General features: G+C 40.5%; 1 protein-coding gene across 3 annotated transcripts; it reads left to right on the top strand.

Moving 5' to 3' along the window:
• The first annotated feature begins 4063 nt into the window (after positions 1 to 4063).
• Positions 4064 to 6568, top strand: LOC120274554 (L-type lectin-domain containing receptor kinase SIT2-like). 3 transcript variants are annotated; one of them, XM_039281096.1, is made up of 2 exons: positions 4064 to 4204; positions 4436 to 6568. In XM_039281096.1, exon 2 carries the CDS (start codon positions 4602 to 4604, stop codon positions 6477 to 6479), a length of 1878 nt encoding a protein of 625 aa, XP_039137030.1. In that variant the 5' UTR covers positions 4064 to 4204; positions 4436 to 4601; the 3' UTR covers positions 6480 to 6568. The 3 variants fall into 3 exon arrangements, with proteins under 3 accessions (XP_039137030.1, XP_039137031.1, XP_039137032.1); XM_039281097.1 differs by having other exon boundaries at positions 4535 to 6568; XM_039281098.1 differs by having other exon boundaries at positions 4064 to 4169; positions 4535 to 6568.
• The last annotated feature ends 5397 nt before the right edge of the window (positions 6569 to 11965 follow it).

An 11965-nucleotide genomic window follows, 5' to 3' on the forward strand; every position in this document is an offset into this window, starting at 1 on the left:
TTGGAAGAGTGAAAAACGAGGCAAAGAAATCTATGCGGTTGTGTTCACAATCTCATCATCGGTGGCTCGCCGGAGGTTTTACGGTCCAGCCAGAATCACAAATATATCTTTCTCTCTTTGGTACACATACACACCCACAAAAGATGGGTAGAGGAAGAGATTTCTAATGGGTTAGCTCAACAGCAGGATGGCAAAAGCAAATAAAATATGAAGGACAAGGCTTCCCGAATTCAAGGCTTGCATGGAAATGAGGCCGGGAATCTTGGCTTGAAAAACTTTTACAAATGAATGGAGACAAAGTTGGGGCCCACAACATGCCCCACAAATCACCAAGCGTCCTAGGAACACTCCTAAGATCCAAAAGTTGGCTAAAAAAATTCCAAATGTGTGAAGCCATAGGGCACTGGACAAGGAGGTGATCAGCCGACTCAATATCAGCGTGACATAAAACACACGTGATCGAGTGAAAGAGGTTATTATCACACGCTAACCAGTTAAAAAGATTTATTTTCTTTGGGCATGTCCTTTAAGGATAGTGGAAGTCCATCCACATCTTAAACTTCCATCATTCAGAAAGTTGTAGAATGATTTAACAGTGAAGGGAAAAGATTTGGCCAGATATCTGCTGGTGCAGGTCCATCTACCCAGTTATCCAGCCAAAACAAAGTAGAGGCACCGTCATGAATGATAGGAGTAAGATTTTTTCTAAAGGCCGGTAATACTTGGAGAATACCATTCCATAAGAAAGATCTTCTAGCGAAGTGCTTGTGGAAAAGATTCCAAGAAGGGAAGTTCCAAAAGTAATTTGCTCTGAAGACTATTTCTCCACACCACTGCAGCTCATTGATGATTTTCCACCACCATTTGCCAAGCAAGGCATTATTAAAGGTGGTTAGGTTTAGGATACCCCAACCACCTTGCTCACGAGATCTGCAAAGTCTTGACCACCCGACCAGTCTCATTTTTGCTTTATGTCCATCTGGTCCTAACTAGAGAAACTCTCTTCTAATTTTGTTTATACTACTGATTACCCAACAGGGTAATTTAAAAATAAACATCCAGTAAGTCGGGATAGCAGAGAGCACAGAATTTAGGAGTGTAAGTCGTCAACCAAGAGAAAGCAATTTGAATTTCAAGTTGCTAGCCTATTACAGATTTTACCAATCAGGATATCCCAATCTTGTTTTCTTGGGTGACACCCTGAGATCGAAACCCCCAGGTATACCAAAGGCAAAGTGTCAGAAATACAGTGTAAAGTGCTTGCCAGGTGGGGCGAGGGTTCCTAGTTTCTCTTAGCGGAGTACAAACAAGTTTTGCTAAAGTTGACCTTGAGTCCTAAGAGGTCCTCTAATAAGTAAAGAATTAGCTTAATGATACGGAGATCCTCTTCCCCCCTGTTGTCATAACTAGAAGGTCGTTAACAAATTGGAGATGACACATCTTCTCCCCTTGATCTCCAAGCGCAACCCTATGAAGGATCCCTGAATTTAGGGCATTATTGAACATGGTGCTAAGCACATCCACCATCAGGACAAACAATAATGGTGAGAGTGGATCCCCTTGTCGAAGACCCCTGCAGTAGCGAACATATCCACATTGAGTTCCATTTACAAGGAAAGAAGCCTTTGAACTCAAGAGGATAGCTTGAATCTACCCCGTCCATTTTTCGCTAAAACCTCGGGCACGAAGCAAATCCAAAAGGAAGTTCCAATCAATTGTATCGAAGGCTTTGAAAAAATCAACTTTGGAAATCAAACCCTGAAGCCGAAGTTTTTGTTTATAGAAGATGAGTTCTTGGGCTGTAGAAATGTTATCAATAATACATTGACCCTTAATAAAGGTCGACTGTGTCCTGTCAATTAAGTCACCAATCTTACGACTGAGTCTGTTTCCTAAAACTTTAGACACAATCTTAAGGGTCGAATTAATGAGACTGATTGGATGATAATGGGAAGGATCAATAGGAGATTGGCATTTCAGAATTAAGGCAATGTTGGCCCAATTAATTCTTTCCAGATTAGTATTCCCCGAGTAAAAGTCATCGCAAAGTTTGAAAATGTCAAACTTAACAATATCCCAGCACTTCTGGAAGAACAAGATTGGGAATCCATCCGGTCCAGGGGCTTTATCCGCACTCATACCAAAAATGGCCACCCTTATTTCCTCCTGTGAAAATGGGATATCTAAAGTAGTTAGGTCATGATGAAATTTTTGACCAAGAAGGCTAGACTAGTTAAGGTGGAATTGATGTTCCTGGGTCAAACCAAAGAGAGGTAAATAGTCGCCAATCCTCTCATTATCCTCAACTCTTTGTTTATCATGCCAAACCCCAGGAACGAAATTTCTGTTCTTGCGGCCATTGCCAACAGAGTGAAAAAAAACTTGTATTTTCATCCCTTTCCTTGAGCCAAGTTATTCGCGCTCGCTATTTCCAATAAATCTAGGTGAGGATTTTAGTTTGCTTGCTTTTTTTCTGTGGTTGTTTTTTTTTTTTTAGGTTTGTCATGTTTTCTTTTTCTCTTTTTAATAAAGTTGTGGTTTATCCACTTTATTTAAAAAAAAAAAAAACAATGTCAGAACATGTGCCTTTCCCTGCGTGTCAATTTGGAGTTGATGACCCAATCTGGCAGCCATCCGTGTGTCTATTTTTCTACTTGCATCTCATTTTCAAGAGAACACGTCAGTTGTGATTCCAAATGTAAAGACAAATACTTTATAAGAATTTTCAAAGGGGATAAAAATGAATGATTTTGTAGTTAAAAAGTACATTTTCTTTTTATTGAAGATGATAATAATAGTTGCCTCTTTTTTTTACACAAGACTTTTCATCTCAAGAGGTGATTTTTAGAACAACATCTCTTATTGAAATCTTGCCTCTCATGTTGTCTATACCAGATTGCTCTAGCACTCAGGACAATGAGAAAACCTGGACTTTAAAGAGCAATAGATGTTTTTTTGTACGTTCTTTTTGTAAGTTTTTCATGAATGGTGGAACTCGTAGTGCTCTATACCCTTCCATTTTGAAAATTGGAATGTTCGAGCAAAATAACTTTCTTTTGCTATCTAGGTTGTAAGGATAAAATTCTAACTCTTAGTAATCTAGTAAAAAAGGTTGCAACATACAAAGCACTACTAATACTTGTGTTTTGTGTCACAAAGACTTAGAAACAGTAGATCACCTCTTACTTAGGTGTGAATTTGTTGAACGTATCTGGGTGTTCTTTGAGCAAAACTTAACTTTACAATCACATTCTCAATCTCTTTCAGAGGTTTGGACATCTTGGATTCCATCCGTAATGGCTCTGCAACGAGCATTGTGGGACCTTCTTTCAAAAGCAATTTTTTTAGAACATTTGGCTCAAAAGAAACAACCGTGTTTTTAATTTTCATGCTCGTTCTTCATTTTCACTTATTGCTAAAATTATTCATATGTTTCTCACTTGGAGTTCTGTGGCTAGGGACCCACATCTTCAAGTACCTATTGACTCAATCCAGAATCTTAGGCGCTCCCTTGTCTTCCTGAACTGGTGACCAGTTGAGCATGCCAACACCATGATAGAACCACCTCAGGAGTGATCCACTATCATTGGCAGCATGAGCAGACCTTTGTCATCTTTCGGCGGACTTCGTCTTCTTAGTTGTTTCCTCTTCTCCTAATCTTGTTTTTTTTTCAGTGTGTGGACTTTAGAAGTGTATCACCCCTAGAAATACATTGATGACCTCCTAACTCTGTTTGGTCATAGCTTTTTTCCCTTGTGTTTTCTTGTTCGGTTTCTTGTTTTTTTCTAGTTTGTTATCTTTATGTACTAGTTATTTTTTATTTTAATAAATTAGTGGTTTATCCACTTTTATAATAATAATAATAATAATAATAATAATAATAATAATAGCTGCCTCTCAGTGAACCACTGCCATTAGACTAATGAGGAAAGTTCATGTCATTCTCACAGTATCGGTGTCAAGTCTTTAAAGATTTCCGCAGCAAGTCATCTGCTTGGGGTCCCATACAGAGTCTATGGAAGTCTATGCAGTGGTTGATGATCTGATGTCGCACCTCCTCAAAGACAGAAAGCCTAGTGTGTGTTTCCTTCCTCTTCCACTCATGCTTTGTTTCTTTGATGAAGTTTCATGTTGCGAGCTTAACTCCTAGCTGCATCACTCCACAATTTGTGCGTTCTCTCTGAAGTTCATTCTTTTACTTAAGGTTATTCCTGTTGATTTTTGTTTTCTAGCCCTTTCCTTTGTCATTCAGATATGGAAAATTCAGTTTAGAAAGCACTGAATACATTCTATTATGTGTTAAGCTATATTTGTGTTTTGTTAGCCATCATTTGTGGTAATCTTGATGATGACTTTGCTAGTGCTCTGTTCGGAAATTTACTGATTCTAATCTAGGAAAAGTTGATGATCCCTTGTTCATTGATATGATATATAGGTTAATTGAACCATGTTGAGATAGAATTATCGTCCGTGGATCCCGTCTCCAGGATATCTGCCTGTTATCATACTGACTAATCTGTGTGAATCGTTTCAGCTACGATTTGTGAAGCTTTAAAGGAGGTAACTAACCATTATCAAAGAGTCAGACAACCTTTCCCAGGATGCTTTTGAAAATTTTGATCTGGCCTTTCCTTTTGAATCTTGCACTCTCAACTATAAGTGATTTTACTTATAATGGATTCAAGGGTGCTAACCTCAGCCTTGATGGTATGGCAACATTGAATTCTGATGGTCTGCTGAGACTGACCAATATCAGCAAGCATGAGCAAGGCCATGCCTTCTCCACCATTCCACTTCAGTTCAAAAGATCTCCAATGGGTACTGTCATCTCTTTCTCTACGGTCTTTGTCTTCTCCATTGTCCCTGAGTACCCCATGTTCGGCGGCCACGGGTTTGCTTTTGTTCTATCTCCTTCCATGCATTTGTTCCAAACTTTGCCGATTTATTACCTTGGCCTATTCAATTCAAGCAACAATGGAAATTCATCCAATCACATCTTTGCTGTTGAGTTTGACACCATTAAAGACCTTGAAATGGCTGACATTGATGACAACCACGTAGGCATTGACATCAATAGCGTGATATCCAACAAGTCAGCCTCTGCTGGTTTTACTTCTGATGATGATGGCCAGTTTAAGAAGGTAAAACTTTTGAGTGATGAGCCAATACAAGTTTGGATAGAATATGATGGTCTAAATATGCAGCTTAACGTCACACTGTCTTCTCTCGGGAAGCCAAAACCAAAGATTCCTCTCTTATCATCTACTATAAATCTTTCGAGCATAATTTTGGACCATATGTATGTGGGATTCTCTGCATCAACAGGAATGGCATATTCGTACCATTACATTCTTGGTTGGAGCTTTATGATGAATGGAAAAGTTCCTGAGCTTGATATCTCTAGCCTCCCCCGGCTCCCTCGAGCAATGACATCATCTAAGGATAAAACAGGGACTATATTAATGTGGCTTCTTTTATCTCTTTCGGTGCTTGTGCTGATGGCTGCTGCTGGTGCAAGGATGATAATGGTGAGAAAGAACAGATTCTCTGAGCTTCGTGAGGACTGGGAACTAGATTTCGAGCTTCATAGATTCTCTTATAAACAACTGTACAACGCAACAGGAGGTTTCAAGGATGAGTTTCTTCTGGGCGTTGGAGGGTTTGGCAGGGTCTACAGAGGAGTTCTGCCAGGCACTGAAGTTGAAGTTGCAATCAAGAGAGTGTGCCATGAATCAAGACAAGGAGTGGGGGAGTTTGTAGCTGAGATTGTTAGTCTTGGTCAACTTCAACACCGGAATCTGGTGCCACTACTGGGCTACTGCAGAAGTGAAGGTGAACTCATCTTGGTGTATGAGTACATGCCAAACAGGAGCCTTGACAAATATCTATTCAGTGAAGGCGAATCAACTCTTGGTTGGAGTCAGAGATTTTGGATAATCAAAGGTGTGGCCTCTGGTCTGCTGTATTTGCATGAAGACTGTGAGCGGGTTGTAATTCACAGAGATGTCAAGGCAAGCAATGTGTTGCTAGATGGTGATATGAACGGAAGGCTTGGTGACTTTGGGTTAGCTAGATTATATGATCACGGTGGTGTTCCTCTAACCACTCATCTTGCGGGAACAGTTGGTTATCTCGCCCCAGAGCTGTCTCGAACTTACAGGGTCACAACTAATAGTGATGTGTTTGCATTTGGTGTTTTCCTTCTAGAGGTTGCTTGTGGAAGGAGGCCGATAGAGCCAGAGAAAGCAGAAGACCTGCAGGTTTTGATAGATTGGGTGTTGGCAAATTGGAGAAAGGGAACAATTAAGGAAACGAGGGATGAAAGACTGGGAGAGGAGTATGTGGCAGAGGAGTTAGAGTTGGTGCTAAAACTTGGATTACTCTGTTCACATCCTTTGCCTACAGCCAGGCCGAGCATGAGGCGAGTAATACAGCTCCTGCATGGTGACATCCTTCTTCCTGATCCTCTGCTTAATTAATTATATACCAAAGATTCAGCATTTGTCAAGTATGAGGGATCTAACGCATATGTCATGTCATGTACCAACATGTCAAGTGAATCATTGCAAGTTAGTGGCCGTTGATTGAATTATTTTATTTTATTTTATTTTTTTTTTTGAAAAGGTGGATAAACCACTTCAATTAAAGTAGTAAAAAAGTAACAAACAATTCCTTCAACCAGCAAGGAAAAACAAAAGGAAATGACAAAACAAGAGAGAGGAAACCTCCAACGGTGGACTCTAAACACCAAAAGAAACAACAACAACAAATAAACTAGGATGACCCATAGAAGGCTCGTAGAAGAGGAAAACAAGGGCCATCCACCACCAATAAAAGCACACTACCAGCTAGCCTTTTGTGTGGTCAAGAACCACCTCTGATGACGATGAGACACCAGTTGCCTCCATTTGTCGGTCTAGGAACTCTAGACTGCGCCAAATGGCAGAAATAGAATCCTCCATCTTCACTCTAGGACCCTCAGCAACTACAGATAACCAAGATAATAGCATATGATCAATTTTCAATAGTAGAGCATGCACAGGCAAATTAATATTGTTGAAGATGCAATTAATTCTAGCAAGCCAGATGTTCCAAACAATCGCTTTCAAAATTAAGACCCCTAAGACTTTCAAGGCCGGCCGCAAAGACAATCTCCACGTACTCCAAAGAGCCTGCAAGGACCTAGGCAAGTCCGGTAAGTGGAGCAGCCCCACAAAGAAAGCCCACATTTGGCTACCAAACGGACATAACACGAAAAGATGGTCCACCGATAGATGGCAGAATGACACAAGACACAGGTCGCAGTTGGGAGCTGGTTACAGCGTCTACTGACAAGTTTTTCAAGAGTTAGGATTTTATTATTCCAGGCGAGCCAGTTGAAGATATTAATTTTCTTAGGGCACGGCTTACTCTAGACCACTTTAGTCAAAGGGCATCTAAGCCCCCCATCCAGCAGGAAACAATAGAAGGATTTAACCAAAAATTTGCTATTTCCTGAGATCAACCACAATTTTTTATCCCCCGCTTCCCCATTCGTCCCCCGTAGTCTCTCAATAACCTATAAGAACTCTACGTCTGTTGAGAATGGAGCCTGATCAAGTAGGAAACTCTTCTCCCGAACAGTGCTATTCGGCCACTGTGTCTTGCTAAATTCCTCCGGCCAAGGAAACCTCGGGGCACGTCCATTAATCCAACAATTCTTCCAAAATAAAGTCTCCAACCCCGAGTGTACCCCCTTGGATAACACAACCTCTCAGTGCTGGGAGGCAGCCCAGCACCTTTTTCCAGAAGAAGGAAATTCTATCCTCTTGCCTAGGGAACATGTTCCACCGTGCCATCACGTAATTGAATTGAATAACATCCGTGCTACACCAAGAAGGATCCGTCATGAATATCCTCCACTACTTCTCAAGTAGAGCCTGGTTGAAGGTACACAAATCTAAGATACCCCAACCATCGTGGTCCTTAGGCAAACAAAGAAACTTCCAACCAACCAGTCTACATCTCGGGTGATCGATATCTGGTTCTAACCATAAAAAATCTCTTCGGATCTGATTAATCTCTTTGATGACCCAGCATGGAAGCCTAAACAAGGACATCCAGTAAGTTGGAATCACAGAGATGACAGAATTAACCAGCGTAAGCCGCCCCCCTAAAGATAAGTGAGTCACTTTCCACGAGGATTGCCTTCTTCAAATCTTAGAGATAACCCCTCCAAATCTTGTTTCCTTGGCCTTCTTCTAGAGATTGGAATACTCAGGTACATAATTGGGAGTAAACCCCTCTCACAATTTAAGGTTCCAGCCGCCTTTGGCTCAGGTAACTCACCCCGAAGAAGATGAGTATAGACATGTTTTGGTGAAGTTAGTGGCTAACCCTGATACCCCTTCAAACACCAGTAGAATCAGTTTAACAATTCTCAGGTTTTCTAACCCACCCATGGTTAACACCAGCAAATCATCCACATAATGTAGGTTGCAACGGGTGGGTTAGAGAAATCAACTTTCAAGATGTGGCCAGAAATCCTTCGTTTGTGAATACTGAAAGTTAATTCCTCAGTAGTTGCAATATTATCCAAGATGCAGTGACCTTTTAGGAAAGCCGACTATTCAATGTCCACCAGATCATTAATGACCTTACTCAGCTGGGACGCCAAGAGTTTTGAGATAATTTTTAAAGAAGAGTTTATCAGACTGATGGGTTTATAATCTCTCGGGCGTTACTACTTTGGGAATAGGGATGGCAAAACCCGATCCGCCCCAAACAGGGCGGTTTTTGTCACGCCCCGGCCCGCGGGCTTGGCACGTGACAACTTGTCACGCCCCGAACCTAACCGGGCACGTGGCAACCGCCACGACGACAAGAAGTGGGTCCCACAATGGCCCCACTTTCAGGTCGCCGTAAGGCTCAATATAAACCTGTTATCACAATTATATAACTAGAAGACAACATAATAAAAATATCACAAATAGGGTTCCCCGATGACTAGGAACCCTAAACACAAAGTAACAACAATAACGAGCACAAACCGGGGTTTTTAAGATACAACCCGAAATATAAATACAAGAACCACATATAAGGTCAAGTCTAGTGGATCCATAAAGGGTCATGCATACTATAACAAACCTAAACAAGAAGTGCAGATAGACCACTCTCTTTCGCTGACAGACTAACTCCGTCCAACGTCGCGATCCGAAAAAGATAAAAAGGGGAGTGGTGAGTACGAGAGGTTACCCGAGTGAGTGGTGTCGACATAGATGTAACGAGTGATAAAAATATTTCAAATGGTAATTCGAAGAAAAAAATAATAGCATATAAAAAAATCGGGTTCAAGTATTCAACATATTAACAAATAACACGAGATTCATCAATAGGAAAAAGCAAATAACATTTTAAAAACATAATGAACATAGTCGCAAAAAAATACAGTGGCCTAAAACAATTCCCACACTAATCGTGGCGCGACTAGTCGTGGAACCACCAAGGAGTTTTTAAAAACTTTTTAAAAATTTAAAAGAGTTGCCTTTCCTTGGTGTTGGCATCGAGATCCCCGTGTGGTGACCCCGGGTTTCTCACATAGCAGAACCCCCCATCAATGGCTCCGCGCACCTCTTGACCCAGGGGTAAACCCGAGGTTAACCACGCCGCCTCCCATCGGGCCGGACCGTGGAACCCCACTGCTGCAGTGTCGGACTAAAGTCCGCCCGTCACCATTAAAACTGAATGCCACATATAATTCTTTCCAATTTCCAATTCAAAGAATCCATCGCACAATGTTTAAACCAGAAAATATACATTAAACCATGTTCCATTTGCATACAAATGCGGAAATATACATCAAGCCATATCTCATTTGCATATAAATCTGAAATGTACTTTTAAACCATATCTCATTTGCATATAAACACGGAAATGCAAGTAAACATGTTTCTTTCAAAAATAAATAGGTATAAGCATTCTAGGTTTAACCATTTCAAGTAAATTAGTACTCAAAAAATATATATCGGGAAACCAATTTATCATCAAATTTATGTGATAAAAACACATGAACAAATACTTTAGTACTCTTATTAAATCTATGCAATTAGAAATTTAACCACTCACAGAACCCGTCGTCTCGTCCCGGGGACGCCCTCTATGATTAGCGAGCTCCTTCCCTTAGAGGATGCTTCGCCACCTAGATCTAGCGAGGAATTCAAATTCTAACGAACATAAGAATGATGACCAAAGAAAATGCATGAAAAATACAATTTTTACATGTCTATCACGGAACCTTAGGGTTTTTAGGGCAAAAACATCGTCATTTTGGATCCAAAAGCGACATCATAATGGAGTAAAACTAGTTCCAATGAGTTCGAGGGTAAGAAGAGCTTCAATGTGGACCAAAAGAAATACCGAGAAAAAGGCTCAAAATTTTTCGGTGCTACGAGTAATTTCGAAATTGCTACGATGAACTTGAACCTTATACTATGGTTTTCTCCCAATTTACAACCCTAAATCGAAAAATTTTTCTTCTACAACATCCTCATACATGCATTATAAATCATTGGCTTCAATTTAAGCCTATGGATCATCATATTCATGGAGAAATCGAAATTTTTTTATATTTCTAAAAAAACAAGGAAATACGGGTAAAATACAAAAACAAAAAAACATTGGATATAAGGCTTACGGATTCGGGAGTGAGAGAGGAATAAATTTGGTATTGAAGGTCGCGGAAATTCTCGCGGAAAGATTTTTGTTTCTAAATTTATGCTTCGGTCGAACAAGAAGAACAAGAAGCAAGGAAGCAAGAAGGAAAGGCTTAGAAGAAAGAAAGAAAAGAATGGGCTAGAAACAAGTTTGCCACGTGCTTCAGCCTCTCTAAATTCTCAGATTTTTGAAGACTGAAATTACCAAAATGCCCTCTAATACAAAAATAAAGAGGAATGAGTCCAAAAAGACTGTTTTGCCCTCGGTTTTTGGGCTGGTTTTCACACACAACTACTGTGCAGTCATGCAAATATGCCACTAATGCAAAATGACCATTTTATCCCTAATGCAAGCATAAAAAAAAAATCTAAATAGGCCCGAGGTCTAAATCAGGACAGGGTACAACACTCTACCCTCCTTAAAAAAAATTTTGTCCTCAAAATTTCAGCTTACCCAACTCACTGAATAAATGAGGATATTTCTTTCTCATGAACCGTTCAGGTTCCCAAGTCAACTCCTCAATCTGATCACTTCTCCAAAGAACTTTTACAACTGGCACCACCTTTCCCCGAAGCACTTTTTCTAGCCGATCAAGGATACGAACAGGTCTCACTTCAAAAGTCAAATCTTCTCGGAGTTCAACTGGAGGTGTTTCAAGTGCATGCGACGGATCTGGTACATACTTCTTCAACAATGAAACATGAAAAACATTATGGATCTTCTTTAACTCTGGTGGCAACTGTAATCTATAAGCCACTGGCCCAATTCTTTCAAGTATCAAGAATGACCCAATATAGCGAGGATTTAACTTTCCCCTTCTACGGAACCGAATTACTCCCTTCCAAGGTGATATCTTCGGAAAAAAACTACATCACCAATTTGGAATTCTAAATCTCTTCTCCTGTTGTTAGCATAGCTCTTTTTGCTTAGGTCTTGGGCCACTTTTTAGCTCTGTCTTGAATTACCTTCACTTTTTTTACGTGGTTACCTCAATTAGTTCTACATTTTGCAACTTTCTTTCACCAACTTCATCCCAACGGAGGGGTGTTCGACACTTACGCCCATACAAAAGCTTCATAAGGAGCCATACCAATACTTGCATGGAAGCTATTATTGTAAGCGAATTCCACTAGAGGTAAGTGCTTGTCCCAACTTCCTTGGAAATCGAGAACACAAGCCCTCAGCATATCCTCAAGTGTCTCGGATCGATGCGCTCGATTGGCCATCACATGCGAGATGGTAAGCCGTACTGAATCTCAAAGTTGTCCCAAGA

The sequence above is a fragment of the Dioscorea cayenensis genome, chromosome 13 (assembly GCF_009730915.1).
Source record: "Dioscorea cayenensis subsp. rotundata cultivar TDr96_F1 chromosome 13, TDr96_F1_v2_PseudoChromosome.rev07_lg8_w22 25.fasta, whole genome shotgun sequence".
NCBI classification, from domain to species: Eukaryota; Viridiplantae; Streptophyta; class Magnoliopsida; order Dioscoreales; family Dioscoreaceae; genus Dioscorea; species Dioscorea cayenensis.

What these genes read in the sequence shown, in the direction of transcription:
- LOC120274554 (XM_039281096.1), top strand. Translation starts at nt 4,602, where the DNA reads ATGCTTTTGAAAATTTTGATCTGGCCTTTCCTTTTGAATCTTGCACTC.